General features: G+C 35.5%; 2 protein-coding genes across 6 annotated transcripts in view; one reads left to right on the top strand and one right to left on the bottom strand.

The window, feature by feature from the left end:
* The window catches only part of LOC106873686 (DNA fragmentation factor subunit alpha), a 21833-nt gene that overhangs the window by 3848 nt on the left and 2294 nt on the right, over positions 1–15691 (bottom strand). For 4 of the 5 annotated variants that reach the window (XM_014921160.2, XM_052968874.1, XM_052968877.1 and 1 more), the window contains exons 2-3: positions 13709–13824; positions 10038–10196 (exon numbers count right to left, since the gene is read on the bottom strand). In XM_014921160.2, coding sequence (XP_014776646.1) covers positions 10038–10196; positions 13709–13802 — 253 coding nt within the window. In that variant the 5' untranslated portion in view covers positions 13803–13824. Of the gene's footprint in view, positions 1–10037; positions 10197–13708; positions 13825–14629; positions 14658–15691 lie in introns of those variants that run through there. The other variant, XM_052968876.1, reaches the window with a different exon arrangement.
* On the top strand, positions 2754–7320 carry LOC106873678 (uncharacterized). The gene is made up of 2 exons (XM_014921146.2): positions 2754–3244; positions 6073–7320. The coding sequence occupies exons 1-2, from the start codon at positions 2873–2875 to the stop codon at positions 6922–6924; spliced, it is 1224 nt and encodes a 407-aa protein (XP_014776632.1). The 5' UTR covers positions 2754–2872; the 3' UTR covers positions 6925–7320.

The raw sequence follows: 15691 nt of genomic DNA, 5'->3' as shown, positions 1-15691 counted from the left end.
ATTCTTATTCTAGCAGCTACACTTTCTGCGCACCCACCCCCACTACTAACTTGGTCGCCCAGATAGCGGAAGCTATCGACTACCTCTAGTTTTTCACCCTGGAATGAGATAGAAGTTGTTTCCTGTTTGTTTACAGTCTTTATTGCACCTGAACATCTGCCACAAACAAAAACTAACTTCCTAGTTAACCTGCCTTTGGTGTTGCTGCACCTCTTATGTGTCCATAGCTTGCACCGGGTACATCTTATAGAGTTACTACCTACTCCTTTTCTACATATTGAGCAGGGCCATCTACCTGAAGGGGTTTGTGTATATACATATATATATACAAATTTATTTTAATATGGAGTAGGACTGCCTTTGGCAGTAATTACAGCTTAAATTCTATGAGGTATGAACTCGTACAAAGTTTGAATTGTATCCAAAGGAATTTTTGTCCATTCTTCAGCTAAAACAGTCTCCAGTACTTGTAGTGATGATGATGGAAGATATCAACTCCTTACTTGTTTTTCTAAATTGCACCATAAATGTTTAATAATATTGAGATCTGGGTACTGTGGTGGCCAGATAAGATGTTCAACTTCACTAGAATGTTCCTCATGCCATTCAGTAACAACTTAGGCTGTGTGAATTGGTGCATTATCATCCTGAAAGATTGTGTTTCCCTCCAGAAAGTTCCGCAACCATAGAATGAATTTGATCAGATAAGATGCTTAAATAGTCTTGACTATTAATTCTGCCATGAAGGGAAACCATTGGGCTGCCGGATTTCCAAGATATAACCCCCACTCCCAGATCATCACAGATCCTCCTCCATGTTTAACAGTTGAAAGAAGGCAGTCTGGGTCAAATGCTTCTTTTGACTGTCTCCACACGTATACTCGGCCGGTGGTCAGAAATAAGGTAAAGGCTGACTCATCCGAGAAAATAACATTCTTCCACTGCTCTAGGGACCAATTCTGTAGGTTTTTACTCCACTCTAAATGCTTTGCAACATTTGTTTGTGAAAACAGTGGTTTTCTGATTGCAGCCCTCCAGCTTTGTGCAGCTCTCGGTGAACAGTTTTTGTGGAAACTGGGTTCTCGAGGTGGTCATTAAGCTCTGCAGTAATTTTGGGAGCTGTACTTTTGTGATCCTTTCTACCAATCCGCGTAAGAATCACAAGGTCCCTATCAGAAAGTTTTTGTTTCCTTCCGGAGTTCTTTCTCAAAAGCTGTCATCACTTTCGAGACAGTACTTCTTGATGCATCAAACATTTCGGCTGTTTTCATTGTGCTGGTACCTGCCATACGAGCACCAACAATTTGACCTCTTTGAAAATCCAATAGATCTGTCATTTTAATGAATATCAATTACCTTTTTCTGATGATATCTGAACAGAAACAGCAATCTTAGCAAAACATATTAAGCAACACTAATAATAAATCAAAAAACATAAAAATAAACAAGCTTTTGACGGTTTTATAGAAATTTCAAAATCATGATGCTATGATGCTAGGTGTTTCCATCATTTTGTCCAAACCCTGTATATATATGCATATGTATATATATATACATACATACTCGTACCAAAGGCAGTGCTCCAGCATGACATCTGCTGAGAATTACAAGTAAGGTCATGCTGAAGCAATCAAAGTCCATGACAGTGAAACCAAACTAAAGGACTATTTTCACAACAAAAGTGGCAATTATAATAAATGCAGATGACTCTATCTTCCTGTAAAAAAAACTGGAAGGCATATCAACAGTTTTGAACAGCTTTACATGTTTTGCTAAAGAGTTTGGCCTAAACATAAGATGACATGAATGGAAATGCTGATGGAATTTCTTTTCAATGCAGTGTGAATGTTGATTCTGTTATTATATCTGATGATGGAAGTACATCTTTGTTATACATGGTGTGGAAAGATACATAGTGGAAAATTATATACTAAAATGTCGATAGCATTTATAACCATTCTTACTAGGAATCGCTATGTAGTAAGAAGTTTGCTTCCCAATCACATGGTTCCAGGTTCAGTCCTACTGCATGACACCTTTGCAAGTATCTTCTACTATAGCCTCAAGCCAATCAAAACCTTGTGAGTGAATTTGGTAGACAGAAACTGAAAGAAGCCTGTCATACATATACTTATGTGTGTTTTTGTCTCTGTGTTTGTCCCCAAACAGCACTTGACAACTGGTGTTGTGTTTGCACCACTGTAACTTAGGAGTTCAGCAAAAGAGACCAATAGAGTGAGTACCAGGATTAGAAAAATGTACTGGGGTCGATTCATTTGACTAAAATTCCTCAAGGCAGTGCCCCAGCATGGCTGCAGTCTAATGACAGAAAGATGATAAAACATATTAGGAATGAAACATGTCAAATGTACACAATACATTCTGTAAAGTGACTAGCATTAGGAAGGGCATCCAGTCGTAGAAATTAGGTCAAAAATGGAACACTGACGACATACGTTCATTCGGGGAGTAGGGAACAGTAACTTCAAATAAGAACGAATTCAGAACTGAGATTACACGCCTGGCCCATGTCAATATAGACAGTCGACATAAAAAGAAGACGACGATGATGATGATCATGATCATGATAATGATGATAACAGTGAAGACAGCAACGGCGGCAGCAATAGCAGCGATGACGATATATTTATTTTGGGATTAAAAAATTTAATATATGAGTTAAAATTAGAATTATAGCAAGATTTAAAAAAAAAAAATATTAAATTATGAAAAATTTGTTGAGTAAAGGGAGGGGGAGCCTCGTTCTGAGTAATATTTTATGAATGAGCATTCTACGCGCGTTTGGCATTGAATTCCATTCATGTATGTTGTGAACGACAACTAATCACAAGGTGAATAAATTCTAACAGCTATGGAAGTTTCTCAGGAAGATACGGCCTTTCTGGCTACATTGTATGCAGCATGCGATCTGTTTCTAATGGATGATTGTTTTCCTCTCAGGAAAAATAGCTTGTCTGGCAACAAGGATAATAATATGGCGACCTGCTTGCTGGCGACGTTAGCGAGAAAAGGTGAATCAGCCGCAACATCTAACAAACAAAACAAAGCTCAAGTACGAGGTTCAAATGAAAGAGATGTGTTATTTAATTTTAGGGACAACCAATTCCGTCAATATTTTCGAATGGATCCGGAAACATTCGAAACACTATGTTCAAACCTATCGCCGCATATCTTGAGAGAGAATCAAACCCGAGGCAGGAAACCAGTTCCGTTGGACAGGAAGGTAAACATACAATAATAACATTAAATAAACAATGTATTTACTACCAATGTCTGGGGATGTTTATCTCTTTTATCACTGTCTGCATATGTTTTTTTATTTATTGTTTGAACGTCTGCACTGGGTTTACGAAGTTGGTTTAGCCCCAGGTTAACTGTTATCGAGCAGATCAATGATGAAGGACGTTCCAGCTATTACCACTTTGTCTTTTATTCTGATATAGTATATCTAGGACGTTAACATGTGCTTCCTTTTTTTGAAGACAGCAATGTGTGTGATTTAGAGAAAATTTGATTGCTATTTCTAGCAAATCAAGTGACTACGTAGAACTAACGGCGTAAAAATTTACCGAACCAACGTCGTTAATTTGAATATATACGAAGTTACTATCTTAAGTACTTTCCTATTTTAGCATGGAAAATTAAAATGGTAAATATCACGTAAGGAAATAGACTTCAAACATAATTTCATGGTGTTAGTTGTAATTTTGGTATCTTGACAACTACTTATAACCAGTTATTTTTCTCTGCTGGTTCATTCAGTAAAATGTAGAATAAACTGACGTTCAACTCTACAACGACAGTCTCTAAGTGCTGGAAATAGCAGCTAAGTCTCCCTCAAATCCTGGCTGACTTAACACAGAACAACATAAAAGTCATTCGTCGTCTGTTGAATGTATACGAAGACAACACCACAAAACTCGTCATCCCAATGTAACAAATATTTTTAATATTAAAAATTAGATATTCCTTTAATTTTTTTTCATCAACAAAACCTAAAGGCAGCAAACTCATAAGTTAATTAAATATTTTGAGATTCATCGTCCAAAAAATTATCTTAATACATCTCCTATCTTTAAAACGTTTAAAGAAAATATTTATTATTACGGGTTATTTCTATTAGGTTGCCAAACAAGCCTATCTATCTTGGTTTTGTTCTTTCTATGTAACTTGTAGAAAGTATAATGTTAATGCTTCCCTTGTTTGTTTTCAGTTGGGATTATTGAAAGGAAGAAATTAGCCCGTGGTACAGTCTATGTAGCCATTTTTTAAATGTAAATTATTTTTGACAAAGTAGCTTTGTTGATCCAACACGAGAAAAGCAGTACAAGACAGGCCTTCAGATTCCTTTAAACTGAGTGCTTTGAGGGAAATCCCTTCTCGCTTGCTCTCTCTTTCAAAAACAAATGATCAAAGATTCACAAGAAACTATTGCTAATTGGTGTTCGCCACTGACTATTTTAAATAGTAGAGTAGCTAACAGGTGAATAATGATGCATGAAAAAAGATTCAAGAGTTAGACTTCTCTGAACATCATTCCAGAGGATAGCACTTGGAGAAAGAAGGACTGGGATTACGTGATTAGTATGGGGTCTGAAGCTGGTACACAAAAAGGGCCATAAAAGGAGCAGAGATTAGTGGCTGTGGGATGCCTGTGTGAGGTAGTATGGATCCAGCTAGCTCTGAGGACCAGGAGATATTATAGTGTCAGGAGAAAAGACAGAGGAGATAGCATATTGAAATTGTCCAAGGACTAATCAGTGACTTACCTAGCTTGCCTTGCCTCAAAATAAAATGCCACAGTGTTATTTACAGAACTGGTACAAGAGAACAAATGCTATCCCTAAATTCTTTTGTAATTTGGTTTACATTTGCTTAATAATAATGATTGAATATATAGATGAGGACAACATTCTTCATATTAACTGCACAGTTCTAATGGAAAATCAGCACTGAGATATTGGTTTATTAGCATATCAAAGGCAGTTGACACATTCAGCTATTGGAAGGAATAATTTCTATCGTTTTTGTATTATTATTATCCCATTTTGTTTTCTTTGAAATTAAATGCATGAGCCTGGTGCAGCCTCTGGCTCACCAGTCCTCAGTCAAACCGTCCAACCCATGCTTGCATGGCAAGCGGACGTTAAACAATGATGATGATGACAGTTATTTTGAGGATAAACCCTTTAGCATTCAGACTACTCTGTCAAATGTACTGCTTATTTATTCATATTGCTTTGCATTCATCATGCATTATCTCACAACCTTGAGATTTATGATGTGATTGTTTACTTTTATAATGACATTGTAGGATAGATGCAAGAAGCTGGATCTGGCCAGTTTCAACTAGAGAATATTATAGCTGCTTTAAATGCTAGAGGGTTAACAGAGATAATAGGTGTTTTCATAATCCAATGGAAGTCATAAATTTGTAGTTGCAAAATTAATTCTTTGTTTTTTTGTAACATTTTTATCAATATCATTATAAAAAGACATGTAAACAGTTTTTGACTTGTCTCCGTATCACTTTATACTACAGACTATCTCCCTGTTATTCTACTGATGACATCCACCCCACCCCTCCTTTGCTCTTAGAACTGAAAGGTTTAAACTTAACACTGTTAATTAATAAAACACTCAGAACACACATACACTGAGCTGTACTTAGAATTTCTGAGCTAGCAATTGTTGATTTCCTTTTCTGAGGGCACAATGCTAATGGTTTCCAAACTGTGAACCTTCATTTTCACAAATACACATCCTAAGGATAATACTTTAATTTACAAAACCTGTTTTGCCTAATATTAATGTCAGTGTTGAAGAAGAACTGTAAGATAAAACTAATTATTCAAGGAGATAAAGGTAGGCTGTTTCCTCATATAATGTCTTAAAGAATAGCCGAAATATTAAAATCTATCTGACCTGTGCTTAAAAAAAAAAAAAAACTACAGATTTCTCAAGCTTTCACATTTTGTATATTGATGTTTAGTCTACATATTCCTACTTTAATTTTGGATTATTATTTGCTATAAACATTTTACCATTCAGGTGCTGATGTGTTTGCGGTTTCTTGGTGCCAAAGGTGAATCAGTACGTAACATTGCAAAACAATTTCAAGTCTGTGAATCTTCTGCATCAGTTATTCTTGACAGCATAATCAAAGGATTAAACAAACTGAAAACAGTTGTTATCAAATGGCCAAACCATACTGAGGTTGAAGACATTGTCCAAGGTTTCTACAACATCAGTGCATTTCCAAATGTTCTTGGTATCATGGCTACTACACACATATCAATTCTCAGCCCAAAAGATCACCCTGAAGTATACATCAACCGTAAAAAGACTCATACAATGGTATTGCAGACAATCTGTGATCACAACATGAAGTTTACTGATTGTTACACTGGCTGGCCTGGTTCTGTCCATGATTCTGTTGTTTTGTGTGAATCAGATATATTCCATGAAATAGAAAATAATCCAACAAATTTCTTTATTAAAGAAGACATACACTTGCTTGGGGCTGCAGCATATCCACTGAAAAAATGGTTGTTGACCCCTTTCTTAGATGAAACTTGCCTCGTTCCAGATCAGCAAGAGTACAATAAAAGATTAACTGAAACTCGACTGGTTACACAACAAGCTTTTAATCTGCTCAGAGGTCGATGGTGTCGACTACAATTTGTTGGAATGACCCGCACTGCACTCATTCCAAATGTTATAATGGCTTGCTGTGTCTTACATAATTTCTGTCTTAGCACTGAAGAAGAGTTTAATGACTTTTTAGAAGAAGACCAACTTCCTTTTGATGATGGTTTTCCCACTCCTGCCAATACCTATGAAGATGATGAAGTTGGTAAGATTAAAAGAGACAATGTAATGATATATATTAGTACCAACTAAACTGATTTTCTAGAACTTTACAGCAGTATTATAACTTCTTATTTATTTTTCCATATTACATCATAGGAAACTGAGAGTGAAATCTGCAGTGAGAAGTGTACTTAACTCATCTTTGTCATTTTGTACATTGGAAATGGAGTATATTTTAAACAATGTACTCTCAAATTTGTCTTCAATTTGTAAAGCTGAACTCTTACACACAAGTTACAGTGCTTAAAGTTAAAATATATTTTTTACTTTTGCTATGAAATCATTATAATAATGTCCTGATCCAGGTGCTTTATGGTGAACTATGGTTGAAGGTTGACAGCTACCATTTGCAAAAATAGCAAGCATACACTTATACATACAGACAACTGAAGTCAAACATTTGAACTAAATAAACTATGATTCTTAGCAATTGTTTCTCATATAATGGTTGTATGCCAGGTCTTGACAGACAAGAGTGTGATGAAAGAGCAAGCCTAGATGATTTGTAATAGAGATACAAGGCTGAGTAGTTTACTTTGTTTTTGTATTTGGTTTGCAAGATTCTTTATGTGAATTTGAGTGTTGAAACAAATTTTGTGGGCTAGGGAGAGTCATTATGCCAGTATAATTAACCCACACACTGGTTCAATTCCATTCCTTTTCTTTATTAGTCAATTGGTAAAATATCCAACTAATTTGTTTTGCTTTTGTTTCTCAAAAACAAAACAAATTAGTTGGATATTTAACCAATTGACTAATAATAAAGAGAAGGAGTGGAATTGAACCAGTGTGTGTGTTAATTATATTGGGATAATGACTCTCCTTAGACAACAAAAAATGCTGAGTAATTTGGAAAGAAGTCAGAAGTACTGGAGCATTTCAAGATACAGTGGATCATGATGGGGAAAAGATGGGAACAGAGGTGCTTGTAAGCAAGTGATGGTGAGAGATATGCAAGTGGCTCAAGGGCATTATGGTAAGTGAGGGTGTGATGTTAGATGTGAGAGGGATGAGCTGTATGTGAAGGCAGAAAAGGAGATGACTGATGAAAACAGTGTGGACAGGGATGATAATGAGAAATGAAAGTGATTACAGCAACTGAGTATTATACTATAGATAGAGAAATGAGAGGTATTAGGGGATGAAATGTGGGAAAATGCTTAACAGGGCAGAGAGAGGTGGGGCTGGACAGGGTCCTACAAGCAGAAGCATAACCTAAGTAGTTTTAGGATATTATTTCTGTTGTGATGGAGGGGTCTTCTTAAGCATAGCAAATCACCAGTCATCCACTCCATGAGATTCAGCATCTTGAGATAAGCCTTCACTACTTTGTCCCCTGTTTTCTTGGGTCTCCCTCTTCTGCAAGTTCCATCCAATCCAACTTAATTCATCTGTTTATCGTCATCATGACAACAGGCATTGAAAAGAATATCAAGTAAAAATGCCTGATATTATCTACACTTTCTGATGTCAATCTGGAGTAAAATCAACTGAAAAATAGTCATCATAATCATGTAATATCTACATTCCATGCTGGCATAGGTTGGGTGGTTTGACAGGAACCAATGGCTCCAAGCACTGCATTGTGCTCCAGTGTCTGCTTTGGCATGGTTTCTACAGCTGAATACCCTTGCTAACGCCAACCACTTTACAGAGTGTACTGGGTGCTTTTTTTTTCCTGCCAAAAGCACTATTAAGGTAATTATAAAACTCACAAGACTACAAGCCCTGAGGGAGTGGGAGGTGAGTCAGCTTTATGATGGGGCAAAAGGTAAAACACGAAAGAAGGGGATGAGCAGGTTCTTGTAGAAGAGTTGCATGGCTACACACATGTAGAAAGAGAAATGTGCATGTAAATATGTTTTTTAATGTTCATCTCTAAAGATAAGATTAACAGTTAAAAAAATTCTCATGTTAACAGCAGCTCATCTCAAATTTAAGTATAAAATACTTGTTATAACAACATGTGAAAAACTTGAGTTTATAAACTTATGCAAACCCGAAAGATTAAATGTAAAATACAGTATAATTTCTAATGTTTAGCATGATTCTGATTGACTTGAGAGCTCAGTGATGAAGGTTCTTTTCTAGTTATTGAAACCCACAAAACATGGATAGATATAAACTGACAAGATTAAAAACAATGTTGTTGCATATGGAAAAGATCATCTGTATATGTGAAGACATTGGTTGCTTCAATATTCTCTACCTGCTTGATGACAGTGTTCTCCTAACACCAACAGAGAAATTGCTATGGTGTTGAGACAAGCCATTTACTCCATTAATGTCACCATGCAAAAAAAATAAATCCAGAACAACTTTTTAAAAGCAATTATCATCATCATCTTCATTATCAACATTTAATGTTCATTTTCCATGCCACACCAGGCTCTATTGTCTGTTTTGGCTTGGTTTCTTCAACTGGATGCCCTTCCTAATGCCAACTATGAAATCTCTAAGACACCGTTTTACCTGTAGCATTTTGCAACATTGGCATCAATACCAAAACAAATCTCCAACCTGTAGGATTTACAATAGCCTTGAAAGCAATGTGGAAGTTTTATACTTGACTCTTCTTGTAAAGGACTTGCCAATAATATAGCTACTACGACTTTACAGAATTATTGATCTGACATTACTCTTTTACTTGTTTTAGTCATTTGACTGTGGCCATGCTGGAACACCGCCTTTAGTCGAGCAAATCGACCCCAGGACTTATTCTTTGTAAGCCTAGTACTTATTCTATCGGTCTTTTTGCCGAACCGCTAAGTTACAGGGACTTAAACACACCACCATCGGTTGTCAAGCGATGTTGGGGGGACAAACACATACATATATACAACGGGCTTCTTTCAGTTTCTGTCTACCAAATCCACTCACAAGGCTTTGGTCAGCCTGAGGCTATAGTAGAAGACACTTGCCCAAAGTGCCATGCAGTGGGACTGAACCTGGAACCATGTGGTTCGTAAGCAAGCTACTTACCACACAGCCACTGTACAGAAATAGAAAAATATGTGCAAAATTTGCTCGTGTATTCAGGAAGAAACTTTTTTTTTATACTTTCTTTAAATTTATTTGAAATAACAATTGTTAATTAAAAAGTTCAAGAGAAAACATAAGATATGTTACTATTAGATACTCACATGAATGGATTGGTGACCATGACTGAAATGACAACAAAATTTGAAGTGTTGTGTCCGAAGAAACAAAGTGAAAGTAGTCTTCATCATCAACTTCGGTTCCATCTTCATCCAAAACTAATTTTACTTCTGTTGTAGAATCAATGTCAAATTCAGCTTTTGCTGGAATTTAAAAAGAAATAAGTAATATTATTAATAATTTATATATTATTGGGTTAAATAATGGTTTCAAATTTTGGCAGAAGACCAGTAATTTGGGAGCGGGGATAAGTCGATTATGTTGACCCAGTGTTCAACTGGTACTTATTTTATCAACGCTGAATGGATGAAAGGCAAAGTGGACCGCATTGGAAGTTGAACTCACAATAAAAGGGCAGATGAAATGCTGCTAAGCATTTTGCCCAGATCGCCGCCTCTATTGGGTTAAATATTATTTGTTAACAAATGGTAATATGCACCAAAACATAATGTATTATATTTTCTTCCTTTACCCTTTAAGCATTCAGATCATCCTGTCAATTGCAAAGCTTATTTATTCACATCATTTTGCATTTACCATTCATTATCTAGATGTGACTGTGTGCTTTTAGAATGATATTGTAGGGTAAGTGTGAGAGGCCAGATCTGTCTTGTCTGAACATAAAAACAGGTACAATAATTGAGCTAGATATGGTCAGTTTAAATGAGACAACAGCAAACAAAATAATCAATGGAAAGGGCCTCTACGCAGCTGAAGGAACATGTACCTTTACACACTGATATTCAATATCTTAAGCACTTAACACACTGCCCACTATAATAACCCTGTATGGATGGTCACTAACGTGCTCCACTTTCATATTATTACATGGTTAGTTGTCAACACACTGCCAACTTGAATACCACTACATGGTCCTTGGATACTTTAGGTAGGATTTACTTTGTTACAAACATTTGAACTATATTCTCCATTCTTTCCCCGCCCCACAAGCGTTCAGAATGTGTATTATTCCCAGCATTCTCACTTGTCTGAAAAACCTGCTCTCTGAACCTAATTAATTTGTTTAAATGGTAAACTGGTAAATTAATCAAATTTAGATAAGCAGACAATACTAAAAATTTAGCATATCATCCCACATAGATTCCAGATAGAAATAGAATTTAATCAACATTTTTAATTTACAAATAGAAAGTCTTAAGAAAGTAATATGGGGTGGGATATACATGTTTTAGAAAATGTTATAAAAATACATTAATAGGCTAGAAGGAACTTAACAGACACTGGGGAATTATCAATAAGAAGAAAGAATGAAAAATTGATAAAGAGAAAAACCATAAATAAGAAGACTTAGATGTAATACACAAGAGAAAAGATATAGATGCAAACGTGGCTGTATAGTAAGAAGTTTGCTTCCCCAACCACATGGTTCTGGGTTCAGTCCCACTGTGTGGCACCTTGGTCAAGTGCTGCCAACTAAAGCCTTGTGAGTGAATTTGGAAGACGGAAACTGAAAGAAGGTTCCCATATATATATGTGTGTGGCTTGTATCAGTGTTTGTCCCTCACCACTGCTTGACAACTAGTGGTGTTGTGTTTACATTCTTGTAACTGAGTGGTTCAGCATAAGAGACCAATAGAATAAGTATCAAGTAAAGTAAAAAAAAAACGTATAAAGTAAGTAAAAAAAACTACTGGGATTGATTCATTCAATTAAAAATTCAAGGTGGTGCCCCAACATGGCCACAGTCTAATGACTGAAACAAGTAAAAGATAAAGGATATGTATGGAGGATTATAGGTGGGTAAAGAAATATTAAGTGATCCAAACGAAAAGTATGTGGAAGGAAGATAGAAAGTGGTGAAAGCTGAAGCTTTGTCTCATGAAGATGACAAAGGACTGCAACAAGTGATGAGATAGAAAAGAGTTATGCAAGCATGGAAAAACAACAGTGGCAGCTACTATTAAAATTATACCAGATTTTCACGAAAATCAAGATATTAAAAAATGCATAATGTTCCATAAGGTCTACTCTTGAGCAGTTTGGAGACTTCTTTAGCAGTTTGTCAGCGTTAATGGAAATACTCAGCTTTTTTTAAAGTTAATAATGGTTAATGCTTTTGTTATAAATACCAGGAGAAAGGAATATTGTTCTGGAAAGGGTATTTTTGGTCTTTTTATGGCTTAATCAGAGGAAGAAAGGCAGTAGCCATGGCCTTTGTTAGGGTCTCTGAAACTAGTAAGAGGTGCAAGTGGTGGTAATCTTCACACTGGAGAATACTTACAACAGAGTGGACTCTGCTAAAGCAACTGGTTGTGTTAACCCTTTAGCATTCAAACTGGCCATATCCGGCCTAAATATTTTACCTGTTTTATGTTCAAACCAGCTAGATGCAGCCTTCCACACCTACCCTACAATGTCATTCTAAAAACAAGCAATCACATCATGAAAATCTCATAGTTGCAACATAATGTGGGATTAATTCAAAACAATGTAAATAAGCACATTATATTTGACAGAATAATCTGAATGTTAAAGGGTTAAAGTGGGTCCCAACAGATTAAGTCTAAAGTTGGTGATGGAGGTGAGACAATAAAAATAAGAGGAAGGTTAAATCAATATGATATAAAGTCAACTAGTTGTGTAAAACAAATATTGAGACAGCAGTAAGAGAAAGAAAATTATAGGTAAGTGGTTAGCATTAGTAACTAAATGTATGTGTGTATGTGTATGCCATCATCACACTCATCATTTAATGTCCACTTTTCCATGCTTGCATGGATCAGACAAAATTTATTGAGACAGATTTTCTATAGACAGATGCCCTTCCTGTTGCTAATTCTTACATGTTTCCAAGTAAGGTAATACTTGACCATGGAAGACTGGAAACGAGCATCACCTGCACCTACCATGTGTCATACACAATTATTTGTTGCAGCACTGCATAAGATCAGCAACTGTTTAAAATTGCAATATTTTCTGCTGTTGCTAGTATTATGGGTATCCATACATATCAAACCCAGTGCAAGAAGTTTCATATTCTTCAAGAACAGACAGTATAGAGCTGATAAAGATCCATTTTAAATGTTAATTTCTGTGATCTAAGCTGTCCAATTAATATGTTAGACTAGAATTTTCTTTCATCAACTTTGAGTTTTAATAAAAGATTAATGACATTTGCATAAAATGTATGATTTGTATGTGATCTTTTTTAGATAGACTTTAAAGGAATGTCCAACACATTAAATCAGTTCTGATTTGCAAATACTGAATGTCAGTGACAGAATATGGACCACTAATCCCTTAGCAAATTGTCCAAACATCCTTACTTTCTTACCTTATCAAACCTCATCCTTCTACATAGTCAACAAGCCTTTAAGAAATATGTATCTCATTTAAGGGTCTTAGTACAAGTTATAATGACAATACAGCAATATCACTTTCAAATATGATTTAGAGATACCAAGATAAGAGTGTAATTTGTGATGTCAATGTCACTTATCAATAAGAGAACCCCCATGTGGTTGTTCAATCTATTAGAAATAACTACAAAATTGATAGAATTATCAGAACAATGGAAAACTTGATTACAAGTCTGCTCAGCCAGAGCTAACTTGAAGCTAAATAAATTAGAAGTTACGTTGGATTTGAACAAATTTCAATAACAATCCTATCTTCAAAAAAAAGTCATATTTACCTTTAATGAGCAAATCTTCCCGACTTTCTGCTTTCACTTCCTTTTGAACATTATGTTCTGTGTTCCACACTTTGTATTCTTTATAAAATGACATGGTCTTCTGTTATTAAACAGCTCTAAAATATAAATAAAGTACAACTACAAATAAACCTACATATCATTTGATAATGTTGTTGTTGATTACATTTATTCAAAGACCTACCCCAAATACTGTTGCTCTTGTTATATCTATTTAAGGAGGTACCTCATATGAATCTTCACTACATGCTGGAGTGTGCAGTAAAGGTCCTCAACTAGACACAGACCTTGTATGTCTGGAAAAGGTTTGCAGTTTCTGCAAAGTCATTTAACTAATTACACTGTGTAACAGATTTTTGTCCTTGGGTAGCAACTGTTGTTTCCTATTTGTTTACCCCTAGAAAATATAAAAAATGGCTAATATTTCCTTCAGACTTTGCTTTTCTTACATTTATGCAAACCCCAAAGAATACCCTCTCAACACAAGGCTATGATGCTCCCCCACTATTTGTGCTCATGATTAGAGCTGCACAAATTGTCAGCCACTAAGGGACGTGCTCAACTGGTTAAGGTCAAACAACTGACAAGCAAATCTGTGGTATTGAGCTAAATATTTGCTATAACAATATTTCTGCTTCAGCAACTCAGCATTGAATGTCTTAAATGTAATGGAAAATAGGTCAGTTTCAAAACACTGAAGTCCAGGTCACAAAAGCAAAGTTTGAAGGGAGTAGTAGTCATTTCCTTTAATTTCTAGATAGAAACAAATAGGAAATAACGCTTACTAACAAAAGACAAAGAAAAAAATAACAATTTTGTTGCACAATGTTATACATGTGACATATGTCACCTAGCTTACAGTTAATCTAAGGCTACACAACAATTGAGTAAGCCTCTACTTACATGGTCCCAACCAGTTAGAAATAGTAACCAAATTTCTCTGCATCCAGTCCCTACTGTATTGCAAAAGGAAAAACACATTGAGTAATCACATGTACACATAGTAAAAATGATGAGATGGTTGCCATTGCTGGAATATAGGTTTGTTTAATAAGGTCTGAGCTATACAACATTAAGCAATGTGGATTGCTGAATGTCATGACCATCAGTAATAGACTATGTACCACTCATCTCTCAGCTAACTGTCAAAACATCCTTACTTCCCTATTTTACCAAACCATCTCTTTCTATATGGTCAGCAAGCTTCAAATCTACAAACCAAATTCTGCAGTTTAAAAAAAGATGTACTAGATAATATTGTCTAAAAGAAAAAAAGACAGAATAGTCATGGCTGAAACGCTTTTCATCATAGATTCACTTGTTCAGGGCTGTCCTGGAGCTAACCAACAGCTATCTTTCTTTAAAAATTAAAACAACTCATGATATCTGGATTTAAGGAGTGGTTATATCACTTCTATAATTCACTACTTATTGTCAAGAACGCTAGCCTGGTTTGTCAATAGTCTGAGTTCAAACCCAGTTAAGGTTGATTTTTTTACTGCTCTTCATACTAGATTTGATAATTAAGATTAAAGGTAGAAATCTGGTTTAAGCACTCCATATAGCCCCTCATAACTTTTTTATTTTTTGGAATTTTCAAGAAATTGCCAATTTGTCTTCTACACACAGAAATTCATACAATTATGAAAAAGAAATTTTTTCTTAAATTTTGTAAACTTCCCCTTGCCCCCCACCAATCCTAAAATTTCCACTCTTTTTTTAAATTCTTTTAAAATCATAGTTTAAAATAGACAGTCCGAATTTTGACAAGACTTCCGCTCGTCCCCCACCCCAAAAACCACCCTAAAATTTTTTTTTTTTTCGACACAAACCCTGCTTTTCGGCCACAGGGAATACAAATCTGCAAAAAATTGGCAAAAATCAACATTTCCAAATTACCACCCTCCACCCCCATTTCCTTCATTTTTAACTTTTTTCAGAATTTTTTGTTTCCAAAATATGCGG

The sequence above is a fragment of the Octopus bimaculoides genome, chromosome 6 (genome assembly GCF_001194135.2).
Source record: "Octopus bimaculoides isolate UCB-OBI-ISO-001 chromosome 6, ASM119413v2, whole genome shotgun sequence".
NCBI classification, from domain to species: Eukaryota; Metazoa; Mollusca; class Cephalopoda; order Octopoda; family Octopodidae; genus Octopus; species Octopus bimaculoides.
The sequence above is the reverse complement of the archived record's forward strand: the minus strand, read 5'-3'. Positions and strand labels throughout refer to the sequence as shown.

What these genes read in the sequence shown, in the direction of transcription:
- LOC106873678 (XM_014921146.2), top strand. Translation starts at nt 2,873, where the DNA reads ATGGAAGTTTCTCAGGAAGATACGGCCTTTCTGGCTACATTGTATGCA. An exon ending in CAGTTCCGTTGGACAGGAAG is followed by an intron (nt 3,245 to 6,072) that starts GTAAACATACAA and finishes TTTACCATTCAG; the next exon opens with GTGCTGATGTGTTTGCGGTT.